Source organism: Poecilia reticulata, linkage group LG20 (genome assembly GCF_000633615.1).
Source record: "Poecilia reticulata strain Guanapo linkage group LG20, Guppy_female_1.0+MT, whole genome shotgun sequence".
In the NCBI taxonomy this organism is placed as follows: Eukaryota; Metazoa; Chordata; class Actinopteri; order Cyprinodontiformes; family Poeciliidae; genus Poecilia; species Poecilia reticulata.
Window position 1 is genome coordinate 19,341,361 of NC_024350.1, and position 15,712 is coordinate 19,357,072.

At 36.3% G+C, this 15,712-nt stretch overlaps 1 protein-coding gene across 5 annotated transcripts in view; it reads right to left on the reverse strand.

Moving 5' to 3' along the window:
* Positions 1-1,030: 1,030 nt before the first annotated feature.
* The window catches only part of sh3kbp1 (SH3-domain kinase binding protein 1), a 68,004-nt gene continuing 53,322 nt past the window's right edge, over positions 1,031-15,712 (reverse strand). For 2 of the 5 annotated variants that reach the window (XM_008396468.2, XM_008396469.2), the window contains exons 8-19: positions 14,469-14,538; positions 13,631-13,725; positions 12,115-12,210; positions 11,982-12,033; positions 11,837-11,908; positions 8,018-8,153; positions 7,860-7,930; positions 6,354-6,460; positions 5,669-5,779; positions 4,439-4,653; positions 4,290-4,353; positions 1,031-3,757 (exon numbers count right to left, since the gene is read on the reverse strand). In XM_008396468.2, coding sequence (XP_008394690.1) covers positions 3,719-3,757; positions 4,290-4,353; positions 4,439-4,653; positions 5,669-5,779; positions 6,354-6,460; positions 7,860-7,930; positions 8,018-8,153; positions 11,837-11,908; positions 11,982-12,033; positions 12,115-12,210; positions 13,631-13,725; positions 14,469-14,538 — 1,128 coding nt within the window. In that variant the 3' untranslated portion in view covers positions 1,031-3,718. The remainder of the gene's footprint in view (positions 3,758-4,289; positions 4,354-4,438; positions 4,654-5,668; positions 5,780-6,353; positions 6,461-7,859; positions 7,931-8,017; positions 8,154-11,836; positions 11,909-11,981; positions 12,034-12,114; positions 12,211-13,630; positions 13,726-14,468; positions 14,539-15,712) is intronic. The other 3 variants (XM_008396470.2, XM_008396471.2, XM_008396472.2) reach the window with 3 other exon arrangements.

Genomic DNA, 15,712 nt, shown 5'->3' on the forward strand with positions numbered 1-15,712 from the left:
CTGTCAGAGTAACCATGACTTTTTCATCAATATTATGGAATGATTTACTTAATATAAGCTTCTATATCTTGCTGAGAAGTTACTTGTTTCATCTTATTCCAAGTGTACTAATATTTTTGTAGAAGAAACCAGGCTAAAAATAGTAGGATTTGGTGTTTTTTGGGATTATGAAATAAGATTCTATAATAATGTATTTTCTTGTCATTACAAGATCCAGATCTTATTATTCTGAGCTCTTTTATTGAAATTATGAGAAAAGATCTCATGGTTATGAGATTTCTTCTTGTATTTATCCGGATGTACAAACCGTAGCTCTGTGTCACAGGGTGTTTAATCACTGACTGGTCAGCTGATTAACTTCCTCATTACTGTTTGACAAATTACTACAATTTGACCCAAGAGGGTTTGTAAGTTTTATAACTTTTTCTGCCAAATATTATCACATAATGCACTGCCTTTTACATTTTTCACATTAAAAGCCCAATCAACAACGCATTTTATTTGGATTTTATATGATATGCGCTAATTTGTGGTGCTGTAAAGTGGATAATTGTTCAGATACGTAGATGTATCTGAATAAAGGGGATTTGCACTTTTACGTTTTTGAAATGTAAAAAGGAATGTAAAACATATTGTTCTCAAATAAAAATGCAGCATAAAGCATAAAGTATTACAGTTGTAAAGTAGGAGCAAATGACAACATTTCAGCTTTTTTTTTTTTCTCGCTGTAACTGCAGTTGAAAATCTGTTTGGGATGAAATGTTCACATACGGACACAGTTTGAAGACTAGGAATACTTTTTCGAATATTTCAACCATTACAGATATTTTCTGGTTTACTGATTACTTGACGAATAAACATTTATCAGATTTTTTTCACGTAAAAAAATGCTGCTGTTGCCAAAATCCAACTGTGGTTTTTAGCAACAGTTGTTACAGCAACTTCTTCTTTTGTTCACTGAAACATTTCATTACTTATTAACCGTTTCTCTAAGTAAACCCAATTTAATTCATTACAGAAGACACACACATACAGTACATAATAGCCTCTTTATTACACTGAAATATAAAAGTAAATATATATATATTCATTTATCACCATCTTGGAGAGAAAGGACCAAGTCAAGAAAACAACTTGTAGCCTCAGTTGTAGCAGTTTTCTTTGTCATATGAAAAGACAGAAAAGAGAAGAAATAAAAAGACTTATAATCTGAAACAGGAAGGCCACAGTGACGGGTTTGTCATAGATTTTGTGCACACGTAAGGAAGGGAGGCAAAAACAGCTGCACATGCTGTAATACAAAAACCACACATAAGCACACACTTTACCTTCATCTACCCATGAGGACCTGGAACCTTCTACATTCACTGAACCCTGTTAATATTCACTGAAAAGGAACCGTTTCTGTTTATTCATGCACTTTCAGTTATACGTTTTCATGTTTACACAAAGAAATTATTTATATTATCTTAAATGTGCTTCTTAATATTTCTCATTTCTGTAAAGGAAAAATAAGATTTGTTTTTAATGCCAGCAAAATCCCAAAATATCCGATATTCACATAATGTGATTATTGACAAACGACATGGTCTTCTATTGGTGATTTTTCTTTTGACCTGCTCCTGTTTGAACTGTAACTTACTAGTTGACCCCCTCTGAATGCTGGATAAATGCAAAAATATCCTTAGTTAAGTTTTAATGTTAGGCTTCCAGCACAGTACATATATTTTAACAAGGTTAAGATTTCAAAAATTTAAAGTCAGGTTTATTTGACCATTTCTGAAATCAGTTTTAATGTGAATTTAGAACAACACCCAAAGCTGTCAAAGTTTCAACCATCTGACCAACCTCACATAAAAATGGATAAAAGCAGATGTGCAATTATATAACTGTACATCTTTGAAAAGCATAAGTAGAGCCTTCTGCACAAACAGCAAGAATGTAGCAAGTAGTTGCTGCATTTCTAGAAGGTAAGTCAACAAAATAATAAAATAAAAAATTGTCTTTTCCAGCAGCCATTGTACAGCGCATACAGTGGTAAAAGCAGCTGACCAAACAAGCTGGAGCTCCACTTAGGTTGCTTGGTGACAGGCTGAGTTCGGTTAGGGTTGCTAGGTAACGATGCATTGTGACTTAGCAGGATCTTTTCAAACAGCTTGTTTTCCAGACACCAAAACACATTTACCTGTTGCCAAAAAGCGTATAGGTAGCATTCTTAAGAGGTTCTGCTGTTTTTAGAAACAATTGAGACCCAAATGGAAGAACAAAGATACACAAAATGTTAATTTTGCATAAAAGGCCCCCTTTAAATTTCACCTAAAATCTACAGCTAGTTAGCTGAAGCCTGGATGCAGTGGGTTGGTCCAACTGGTCAAGAACCACCAACACACTGGAATGGATACACACCCTAACAAAATGTATTCAAAATATATGGACTATGCTGGTTCAACAACTTCAAATAACTACCAATTCTGCCAAAAAAGAAGAAAAAAGAAAAACGGGATTCTATGTATATATTTTGACCTATTTGAATACTTTTGACCCTGTGTGGATTAGAGGAAGACACAACATATACCTGCTTTTATTTTTCAAGACATGGCTGCTTGGTCTGCTGTCTTTTCATAACTTCTAAATTTGAGGCAGTGTTGCATTCAGACCAATAACCTGATGCAGAAGAAAAATGTCCTTTTAGCATAATGAATGTCCTGGATGAATATTTGTTCTAACAATCAACCAGAATGTTGATTGTTAGAACAATCAACATTGTTCTAACAATCACCAAACATCGCCATAAAGGGCGATGTTTAATTGCCCTTTACGTAAAGGGCGATTAAACATAAAGCAAACATTGACAAAATATCACAGTAAGGCAAAAAGTAAACTAAAGTATTGTACGAACTGAAGTCTTCTTTCCTCAGTAATGTTTAGAGGAAATTACTGTGCTTTTGTGTGAGTTTTTAATCATTATAAATCATAGTCTACTTTATAGGCTCATAAAAAATATCTAAAATATTAATGTTAATAGATTTTGAATGCTTAGAAAAGGACATTGTGCTGTCATTGGTCCCTCGTTCATGTAGATTTAAACAATAAAAAAGTAAACAAACTTACTCATGGCACAAAAAATGAATCTTATGGTTTAAACTAGTTTAAGTGTTCAGAATTTTATTTTTGATTAATTGGAAATATAGTTTCTAAAAATGTCCCCATTTTGAACCTCAATACGTCAGGTCCTCACATCGCATGAAAACAAACATACAAACACACACACACATGCACACTTATACACCCAGACTGGAGGTGAAGGCCGCAAAGTGGACGCAGAACTGCACAGAGGTCTTCTGATCAGACCAGGCTACAGAGGCTGAAGTTTCCTTCACTCTGGGAAACTTAAAACAGTACCAGGCAGCCGCGGCTCCAGGGGCGTCCTTGTACCGGTGGCACAGCGAAGATAGCAGTAAACCAAACAGAGAAGCCTCTTTAACAGAAGGTAAAAAAGAAAGAAGTAAACGCAGGATAAGGCGGCTTAGAGGGGAGGAAATGTGGCTGAATCCGTGGTGCTGAATCGTCGGTGATGGTGGCGATCGTTTGGCACAAACTTAGTTTTGGCGGAAGTGTCAAAACCAACAGTGAGAAAGTTAATTTTTTTCCTTTTTTTTGTTTGTTTTTTGTTTTTTAATGTGGCCTCAGATGTGATGAGAAATTGATTCTTCAGTCCTCATTTGGACAGGCTCTTCTTTATGTGCTCTACTTCCACCTGTGAAATAAAGCCAAGATGCTAGTTAATATTGCACACTGTTTGCAAAATTTAAAGGTTTGACACTGATGCAGTTTTTGGAAAAAGTTTCACACAAATTTAACTTATTCCCTCGGTAAAACTACAAGCGGTTCATAATTGTGAAGTAGAATGTAACCAAAAATGTCCTTCTATCGTGTCTGTGTGCACTTCATTGAAATGTTGGGAAAAGCAAAATTTCCTTTCAATCCATGAGAAAACAAATAAACATTAGAAAATTATTTTCTATATTTTTACAGATATAGAAAATATTAGTAAGGAACGAACCGTTTTCACATGTGTAAAGCAAAACCTAAAGACAAAAATACAAAAAGTCTTCTATACACAGGCCTCACTTTTCAGATCTTTATTTCTAAAAAACATTAAAATCTGTGTTCAATTGTTCCTCTTCACAATTATCAGGGGCTCAATCTTGTGTTGATACTTAGAAATGTGGAAAAGTTCAAGAAGTATGAACACTCTGAATACCTATAGGTCAAATTTACCGTCTCACCTGTAAACTAACACGTATCTTCTTCTCCTCATCCAGCGCGTTGGCTAGCTGCTTCATCTCCTGCCTGAAACGCATCACAGTAACACTTTGACTTTCTTCATTTCCAAGAAGGAAAATCAAACAAAGAGAGGCCCAGCAGGCAGCCTCACCTGTGCTGGTGCTTCAGCAGCTCTATGGAGGCTCTCAAGTCTCTCAGTTGGTTCCTGAGTTCCTCCAGCGTCGGCGGCGTCGGCGTGAGCGGCGACTGCCGGAGCTCCGGGGACGGGGTCAAACCCGAGGAGGAGGACGGGGAGATGGAGCGGTGGCAGGAGTTAGGCGGGGGCAGGATGGCGGGTTTGTGCAGCGGGGCTTTAACGTCATGTACCTGTGGAAAAAAAAGAAAAGAAGATGATTTAAATATTTTAGCATCACTTGATAGAAGAGAACTACGGTGGCCCTGAAGTAGAAACCACTTCAACAAATCCTTAAACACAAATTCAAAAACACAAAAACATGAAGAAAGCACAACTACTAATTAATAAAATACATTAACAAAGCCAAGCTAGAAATTAGGAAGACATAATTCCATTAACTGACTAAAAAACACATAATTAACATTAAATTAAGAAAACACAACATTAACTAAGCAAAACTGCAAATTTAGAAAATACCACAACATTAATAAAGCACTACTAAAAATAAAAAAACACAACATCAACTAAGCACACTGCAAAAACACAAAATCTTACTGAGTGATTGTGGTCTAATTTCTAGTGTGAATATCTTAGTGTACTTGAAATTAGACAAAACTAACTTCCATGTAACTTTTCAGAAAGATATGGGAGTTTATTTAAGGTCTATAATTTCTTAACATTGATAATAATTAACCCTAACCCTAAAAATAATTCGTTTTATTAGCAGATTATTTCACTTATAACAAGGAAAAATGTCTAGTTACAAGTGAAATAATCTGTCAGTGGAACCAGTTATTTTTTATTAATGTTAAAAACTTAATATTAATGAAAACAAGCTCCAATATCTTGCAAGTTAATTTTGTCTTATTTCAAGTATAGTACAATATTTACACTACAAGCTAGACCAGAATCTCTTGGTAAGATTTTGTTTTTACAGTGCACAACTAGAAATTAAGAAAACACAACAACATTAGTTGTGTTATAATGTAGCACAACTACCCCCAAACAAACATTTTTTCTTTTTAAATATTATTTTAAATTTGTAGTTGTGTCTAGTAATTTGTTGATATTTGCACTTCAGGGCCTCCGTAGAGAACAGAACTGGAGGAAAATATAAACTTTGGAAAGGAAAATTAATGGTTTGGCTCCATCTGCTGGCCAAGTGAAGAACAAAACAAAAACCAAGAGGGGGAGCAGTGGTCTTACTGGGATGACTGGGACTGCTTTCTTGATGGGGACGGACTCCTGGTCGTCTTTCCTTCTGTCCTTCCTGTCCTCCACCGTGGGAGACTCCAGCTCTATGCTGGACAGAGACGACTGAAGAAGAAAATAACAGCAGCTGAAAATCTAGAAACAATCAATAATCCAACAAAAACGATAAATCTGATCCAGTATTTTAATGCAGTTTCTATTTAGAATATCATAACACCTGAAATACGACAAAACTAACTTACAGGTAACTTTTCAGCAGCTTAGAGGAGCTTCAGTTATTCCTTAACAATCAAAGTCCTAGTTTCACTGAGATTATTTCACATATAACAAGACATTTTACAGTGTTACAGGTATTACGATTTTATTCTTGTATTATTTTGACTTTATTGTCAAACCAGTTTACTTTTGTAACATAATGACTTTATCCTTGAAATTTAATGTATTTATTCATTTATGTATCTTTTTTCATCATAGTTCTACTCATGAGTATAATTTTTTGTTACTCTACCACCACTGGTCTAAACTGAAGCTGAATTCTGATTTATTGCAAATAAACGTAGTGGCAGAGGTAACTGGAAGTAGCTGTAGTGTGTTTTAGTTTCACGCCTGTGCAGGTTGTCTAACAGAAACCTCCGACTGTGGTTTTGTGACTGGGGCAGGAGGTTTCCTGAACACTCACAGGTGCGATGATCTGGGAACGAGGCCGGCGGTCTGTGACTCTCGGCCGCGACGCCGTCGGGTGGTTCAGCTTCTCTGTGGAGGAGACGACCGCATCCAGGTCGAGATCTGGACACAGAAACAGACATTCGGGGTCAGGGGTCAACTTAGTTCGTTAGCCAGCTAGTTATCAATGTATTTCAAGTCATATAATGGAAGAAAATGATGCATATTGTAGCCCTAAGTAGGTAAGAAAAGAGTAAAAAACACATACAGTACATACAGTAAGAACAAGACATTGACTTAGTCATCAAATTAATGTTTTATATAATAACACTGTATTTAGACATAAACGAGAATTTACTTTATTTACTCCCACTTGCTTTTCGTATCTATAAATTGTATGGTAACCACTGTAAGTTGAGATTTTGCTATTATGGGTTTTTTTTTCTTCTATTTTACATATTTGTTAAAACGGCCACCAAATTGTGACAGTTTGTTGTGAGAGATAATTTGTGAAAAGATGGATTTCCTCCATCGCCTCCCTGAGCTGCTACTGACGTCTGAAGAAATGAACCAATCGGAGCCGGGAGGAGGGTCTTAACACTGTCAATCATCCTCATGTACTTGCTAATACCAGAGAAATAACTTAGGTAAAGAAAAGCTGTTTATCCACCGTCATCGGTGGCCATGCTAACTAGCATTAGCATTCGCGACAGGCTATGCTAGCTGCAGCGTAGCAGAGAATGAAGCATAGCAGAGAATGAGGAAGGTGACTGACTCTCCTGGCAGTGGAGCTAGTATTTTGGCTCTGATTTACAGTGGGAGAAGGCGAAGGAGCTTAATTTTTTTACAGATTATCTGTCTCATAGTTTACTGTCACAACATGGTGAATTTTAACAAATTGTTAAAAATTGCAGCTTTAATGCCACTTATGTCCCTCATTTCATCATCAAATTCATGTTTTAAATGATTATTTGATGTATAAATTACAGAGTTTCCCACAGTGCATCATAAGCCTGGCGGTCCACCAGGCTTTACTTGTGCCCCACCAGGCTCAGCATTGTTTGCTTATTTAAGTTTTTTTTGTTATTGCCTTTTTTAAGAGTTTACAATTGGTGTTTAGGTATTAATCTTCCAGTCTTCCAATAATGCATAACTATCAAGTGATATTTTCAAATTTACTGTCAAAAACACGACAGTCTGTTGGATGAATGACTTGCCCAAGCACCAACCACAGGCGTAGCAAGTTTTCTGGGGGAAACCCCGAATTATTTCTAATTTATACATCATATGTGTTTGTATACTTTTCAATTATTAATACAATTATATTTGGTAATTCTATTAAGATATTGTTGCAAAAGGTAATTATAATTAATTTGAGTTGAGTATATTTTGCAGTATTGTGAAACCCCTTGGTCAAATGTCCCGTTTTCTGCATTAAAAGACAAAGTTTTGGTAAAGTTCAGTTCAGGCGGAGGTGAGAGAGACGGAGTGAGTCGTCCATGGTCCAGCCAGTCAGACTCACCAGTGGCCTGTGACCTATCAGGGGCAGAATCTGGTGTTGAAGCCCCGCCCTCAGACTTGGGGCTTTCACACCTGAGCAGGTAAACCAAACGACAGCATTAGGCTCAAGAAGGTCAGGGGTCATTTCTAGTTCTGTTGGTTCTGTGTGTGTGTACTGACGCTAATGTAGGCGGCCTCTCTGGACGCCGTGGGGGATGGGAGCAAGAGGAGGAGCTTGACTTTGGGTGGAGGGGTTTCTTGGGAAGGTGAGCTGGGAGGGAGGGTTTAGCAATTTCTCCAATCTTCATCTCTTCACCTAAACACACGAGAAATTATAGAGGCTAAAGGTAAACTATCACCACCAAGTGAAGAGAACGTCAATACCGCAACTATGAGCTGAAGTTGACCTTTGAAGGTGAATTAAATCAAAAGCGAAAAGGTAAAACAGGTGCCCGAAGCTGCAGAAGTAAAAGGCAAAAGAGCAACAGAAAACAGTGCACTGCAAAAACACAAAAAGTAATTTTAGTCAAATTTCTAGTGCAAACATGTTAATACACTTCAAATAAGACAAACTAACTTACAAGTAACTTTTCAGCAAGTGATAGTAGCTTGTTTTAAGTAATTCCTCAATATTCATGGCAGATTATTTCACTTAGAACATGGGAGAAATGTCATAAGTGAAATAATCTGAAAACGGAACAAGAACTTTTTCAATTTTAAGTAACTACTGACTTAAAAGAAGCTCTTGCATCTTGCTGAAAAGTTATTTGTATGTTAGTTTTGTCATATCAAGTGTAGAAAGATATTTGCAGTAGAAACTAAACCAAATATACTTGCAGTTTTTGTTCTTGCAGTGAGAGGATTAAGAAAAGGGAAAAAGTTGGGAGCAGTAGATGTTCTGAGATGTTATCAGTCCAAACACAAACCAAGAGATCCGTTCTCATACAGCTTAGTAAGCCGATCTCAGACGTGGATCTTTCATCAGATTTCTTATATAAGTTTTTGCAGATTGCGCCAACTCAAATTAAATACTTTTTAAGACATTTTAAGACCATTTGGAATTACATTTAATGTGTATACAGCAGAAATGTACAAAATAAACAGCTAAAACCCCTGTACTGTCTCACTTTTTTGTACATAATAAATGTAGCATCACTATAAAACAGAAAAGATACAAAAAAGCTACCTACCCAGCTAGTTAGCATGCTTTTATTTTAGCTAGCTAGCTAGCTTTCTTTTTCTTTTTAGCCATCTTGCTTTTCTTAGCTAGCTGGATAGTTTTTCTTCCGCTTCCGCTGTAGCAACCAGATTCAATTGTTCCTGCAAACATAGCTGCTGATATACTTTTGGTAGCTAGCAAGAATATATTAGCAGCTAGAAAATTAGCGGTAGCCTGAACCGCCTTGAGTCACAGAAAAAAATGAATAAACATTTGCCAGAAAGAAAAGTTCCTCAAGAAAAAAAGACTAGGTAGTATATATGAGATTAAATAGTCCTGCCACTACAAACTTTAAGACCTATTTAAGGCCAACTTACCATTTTTAAATGAATTCCAATACATTTTAAGGTCTTAATTTTAGATTCAAGAATTTAAGACTTATTAAGGATGTGCAGACATTTTGAATTCATGGTCACAGAAAAGAAGGACCCTCCACAGTTTCACATTTACAACAATATAGTAGATTAAGTCAACGGGGTTTGAAGAAAGGGTCATAATCTCCACCATACGTGAGATTATTTATGGACTAAATTCCATTAGGATTTCCAAAATGCTAATTTCTATCCTCTACCCTATTTAAATGCAAACAGTATTATTGTTAATCTGTTTACCTTCTCGTTGCTGTGCTCCATCACCATCCAATCATCAAAAAGAAAAACGGATTTAAATTTCACACCTTATTTAAGTGAATGTAACCAGAGTGCTTCAAATACATATTTCCCCCCGTTATGATTCTCTGTTACGTTATTCAACCACAGTACTTCCCACTGGTGCTACATCTGACACAATCTGTGAAATGTCTTATGCTTAATGTACCTGTAGGACGTTTCTGCATCAGTTTCAGCTGTGGAGAAGGAAATGCGGCAAGTTTCTGATGCATGAGGCGATTTCTGAGCAGAACGAGGTGTGATCGCCGCTAAGAGTGAACATCCTGTTCAATAATCTAGCCTGGCACATTAATTCATAAGGATGGTTCAGTAAGTGCTGTCAGAAGGAGTAGGAACAAATGAAATCCAATTACATCTGGATTCTTAGCCTGTGCTTTTTTATGTGTTAAAATTTTCTTATATCCACCATAAACGGCTGCTTTATTTTATTTCCATTCCTCCTTCCTGCCTGCTTACTAAAAACACTGGAGTTCTAACTTTGAAAGCCTGAAAGCTTTATTTAGCACTGCAGAAGTATCCTAGTATCCTAGCAACCAGAGCTACTGAACTTTGGCACAATATGGAGATGTGTGCGCTTTTCCTCAGCTTGGAGCCCTACTGATATACAATGATTACTATGTGAAAGTTATGTCACAAATAACCAAGAGTTCACTTCCATGATTTTGATTCTGCAAGACGTAACGTTTTTAAAAACATTTTAATTCAGTTTTTGTCCTTATAAAGATATATTTTTATTATTTCTACCAGTGAGAAACTGACTCAGAGTTGACCTGCGAAGGAAAAGCTACTGTATTCTTGGCGTGTTTAACACCAGACTTTCTTGTTTCATTTTTAGAAGATTTATGAAAAGACAACGTCAATAGTTCCCTGACAATCTTTTACAGTTTATCTTCGGACTTTGACTGCTTCCTCTTTCTGTTCAGTGCTCGTATTTGAGCACGACAGCATAAGGTCAAGTGGGTTCTTAAAAAAATAGCAACCGCGCAACTTTTTTAAATCTATATTTCTATCTTGATTAACTTATGGTTTTAATTTTTTAATTTGTTCTGATGATGAAAATCACATAAAAGTTACTGCTTTGTTTTTTTTTCAAGGTTTTCGTTAAGTTTAACAGTTTAAAGACCTTTTTATAGCAGTTGTAAGTTATTCATAAACATTAACTTTAATTGCTTTAATAACTTTACTTAAAAAATAGCTTATGCAAGATAAATATAAATTTGTCAGCTTAATCTGAGGTGTCCAGCTTCGTAGTCTGACACAATAACCTTTCTAACAGTCACTGTTAATGTTGAAACCTCCGTTTTTAAGGAAGTGTTTATTAACCGAACACGTTGCTATGAAGAAGCAAGTAACAAACAATCTAACAAGAATATTTTAATTCTAATTGCCTAAACTTACAGTTAACCAGCTTAAAAAGTAGTTTTGTTTCGCAGCCTTGCAAGAAAAGCTGAAGTTAATGATTACTTGATTTGTGGGATTTGTAGTTTTCTCAAAGGCAACACTACAAATCATAAAAACAAACAAAAACCGCCAGTTAAGTTGTGAAAAGAAAATCTAAAATAAAGTACAGATATTACTACACTGCAAAAACACAAATTCATAATCAAATTTATGGAATTATAACTTAAAACAAGCTCTCATATCTTGCTGATAAGTTACTTGTAAGTTATTTGTGTTTTATTTCAACTTTACTAAAGTTTTTGCACTAGAAACAGGATAAAAACAACTTGGTAAGATTTGTGTTTTTTTCAGTGCGAATGTAATTTAAGAAATTGTTGTTGCATTTCAGAGTTTTGCAGAAATTTTTTTTTTGTAAGGCAGCAACATTGTGGTGAAAAGTGGAAGCATCTGTCTTGCACCAGCAGTACTGATGGTACCAGAGTGCGACTAGCATCGAACCACAGAGCCTGCAGCTTCCTGTTGAGCGCAGACAGATGCTGATTAGTTTTCTCAATCAGAGCTCTGTCTCTGCACAAGGATGGAGGAAACAAGCTGGAAGGGAAGTTTTAGCGGGTAAGTTAGTTTCAGTTTGATTTGAAAGAGGTCAGTAGGAAGTTTGAGAGAGCAGTAGGAAGCTGAGGTGAAAGTGGGTCAAAGCGGACCAGGTTTTACCTCGATCCGGGTCTCTTTGAGGCAGATGCTCAGGCCGCTCAGGAGGAACCTTCTTCGCTTCTGATTTTTTCTCTACAGGTTTAAAGTTTACAGCTTTGACTTCAACCACACAATAAACAGATAACAGCAAAACTGAGATATTAACCTGTGGCGTGTTTGGCTGATGGAGCGCTGGGCGGCGGCGGTTTCTTTGGTCTCTGGAGACACAGATTTAAGTGGGTAAAGTTTAGAGATAAGCAGTTTTGCTGCTTTGTTTTTTAAATAAAAGTGACCATCACCTCTTTCTCAACTTCAAGCAGTTTGACGAAGTTATCTGGGAAGACGCCTTGCCTTCCGCCGATTTCCCCCATCCACCAACCTGCATCGGCACATTCCTGTAAACAAAAATATGATTATTATTGACAACCAGGAGCGGGCGTTTACCGTATCGTTTACTGTGAAACTTCTTACCATGCCAACAATTTAAATTTATCGTTGTCATGATAAATTCCAAGTAACAATGTTTGAAAAATCCCAAAACTATGAAGGGGAACCCAAAAGTTTTCATAATGACGCTGCTGCACACGCAGTTTTCGTAGTACGCGATTCTGCCGCTAGTTATTTGTTCAACCACGCCTTCTCAATCAGTGTGCCAAGCGGCGTTGATGTGGAAGGTTTTGTCTAACCACAGTGAATTTTCTTGTAAGAGTTGTTTTGTCCAGCCGTCGTTTTTCTTCATGGAGAAGTTTTATGAGTAGCGAGGCTGAAGCTTTGCTTCCTGCTCGGGAAAAAAGCATCGGAAACCGTTCAAATGTTGAAGACCGCTTAAAAGGATGAAGCTATGTGTCAAGATCAAGTTTACTCGTGATTCACCCGCTTTAAAAATGGTGACATGTTAATTGATGATCAACAGCTTTTTCCCGAGCAGGAAGCAAAGCTTCAGCCGCGCTGCTCATAAAACTTTTCCATGAAGAAAAACGACGGCTGGACAAAACAACTCTTACAAGAAAATTCACTGCGGTTAGACGAAACCTTCCACATCAACGGCGCTTGGCACACTGATTGAGAATGCGTGGTCGAACAAATAACTAGCGGACTACAAAAACTGCGCGTGCAGCAGCGTCATTCTGGAAACTTTTGGGTTCCCCCTCGTATCCTTATCGTTTACCGATTTCTCCACCGTTTGGTCAATGAAATCATCAATAAATACCAATACATTTGAAAATATGATTGAATACAGTTACAGTGTGCAGTTTACTGATGCAAATCACACTTTTCAATGGCACTGCACTGAAAAACACAAAATTTTACCAAGTATTTTTGGTGTAATTTCTAGTGCAAATATCTTAGTAGACTTGAAATAAGACAAAAGTAACATTTCAGCAAGATATAGGAGCTTAGTTTAAGTCAGTAATTTTTTAATATTGATTAAAAAAAGTACTTGTTCAACTGGCAAATTATTTCACTTATAACATGGGAAAAATTTTTTGTTATAAGTTTACATAATCTGCCAGTGGAAACAGTATTTGCTCCTATAAAACAAGCTCCTATATAGCTGAAAAGTTACATATAAGTTACTTTTGTCTTATTTCAAGTCTACTAAGATATTTGCAGCGGAAACTATACCAAATATACTTGGGTAAGATTTTGTAATTTTGCAGTGTAGTGTCCTAAAGAATCATATTACAATTGGGAATGTTTTTCAGGAGTAGTATTTGTGTTGGTGAAACATAGTCACAACAGTTCTGATATCGTAATAAATGTCCATAATCGCACAAGCCTGCCTCCAACTGTAAACACAGAAGCTTCCCTCACCTTTGTGATAATATTGATGATGTCCCCCTCTTTCAGCGCCAGCTCGTCTTCATTTTGTGCTTCGTATGGGAAAAGGACCTTGCACTGCTCCCGCACTGGCAGCCAATGAAAACAAGCATAAATAAATCAACAGCTAGTAAATAATAAATCCTCTGGAGTCGTCTTAGAAAGTTGAACATCCTCAAAGATTCACTCGTCTTTTCCAGCGCCCATTACTGCAGTAAAACCAGAAGAACAAATGTGCCGGAACTCCACCTGGGTTGCTAGGCGATGGGCAGAGTTCCGTTGGGGTTGCTAGGTAACGGTCAGTGCCTTCTGGTTTGCAACATTGTATTCCGGAGGTTTTCAAACACCAAAAAACATTTACTTACTGCCAAAAAGCAGTTTGTTGGTTTTTGTTAAGTGCTTGTGCTGTTTTTTAGAAGCAGTTGAGACTCAAATGGAAAAATACAAAATGTTCAAAATATGAATTTTGCGCATTACTTCCTCTTTAACAGTTCACTCAATTTCCATGGGACATTTCTATATCTAGATTTGAGGTAACTGTATTCAGCTCCCTGATTTTGGAAAATATTAATACTCTGTTCCTGTTTTTCTTTTCTTATACAATGCTTTGCTATCCACAGTGAAAATCTAGAATGCCGGTTCTTTCCACAAGCAAAACACCAACAACGTTAGAGGTGATGACGATAAGAAACAATAGTCTATTAGAATGAAAGGAAACCTGCACTACAAATAAAGGAAGCGATAAGGAAATGTATTACAAGTTAAAAGGATTTAATATGAGCCAAGCTTGAGAAATTTAGGAGAATAGTTTCTTGTAACAGGAAGTTCTCACCTTTAGCTTTGCCGTCAGGTTCGGTCTTCATGGTTTCAGCTGTTACGCTCACACCTTTCCCTTCGTTGACCTAAGGAACAGAAAGATGACAGGAAACCTTTAGTTTCCAACAAACCGAGACACAACAGGCTGAAGTGGTTTGAGACTTCCTGTGCTTGTTGCAGTACCCAGTCTGCAGAATGTGTTGTTAGTGTTGTGGTGCGCAAACAAGGCACCAGTGATTCGGCAAGAATAGACTTACAGTCTGTTTCTCCTCACCAGCAACAGCAAAAGTAATTATAAATCTATGCCAGACCTACCTGAGTAAATGAATACATCATGAAATCATTAATTAAATGTACCAGTAGGGCTGCATTCTAATAATTATTGTGCTTGTTGATTATTCTATCAATTATTCTGATGATTAATCATATAAAAAATTAGCACATTATGCATATTTTTCATTTATACATTTATAAATATAATAAATAATCCAACTCCTTTGTTAAATATGACATTTTATTATTTAAAATGCAAGAACATAGCATTCTTTTAGTGAAAACTTGATCATTTGTAATAAAGGCTGCATCTACAGCTAAAAGCAACAATGCTAACATCAACATGTGAAAAGCATACAGTGTATGGCCAATCTGTTGATTTGGATTACCTGATCAATAAATGAATAGAAAATTTTGTCTAACTGAAGCATAACCCGATCAACAGAGTATCAGTTAAATTAATATAAATATGCCACTTTAGACTATGAGTAACAACATTAAGGTTCATATTAGCATACAATATTTTGCAAAGCAGCACAAATTTGGCTAACAAAAAGACAGTATAGTCCAAGTAGCTAACTAAAAATAAATCTATTTAGAGTGATTTGCATAAAAATGTGACATTTCAGATTCACTAAATATTCAATAATGCCAGCGCTAATGTTAGCAGGCTAAATAATTAGCTCGAGTGTAGCTACAGGTTCTTTGAAAGACAGCAATGAAATAAGTTTAATGAGCACAAAATTATGGAATATCAGATACAACAAATGTTTAACAAAATCAATTATTTTAATATAATTACTTTTTAAAATAACTTCATCTCAAAAATATTGATACTAGGCTACTAAGCAGTGGTGGAAAGTAAGTACAGTTTTCGTGTATCTGTACTTTACTTAAGTAGATTTAATAATGGGGACTTTCTACTTTTACTCCACTACATTTTACAGTAAGTATCTGTACTTTCTACTTCACTACATTTCTACAAAA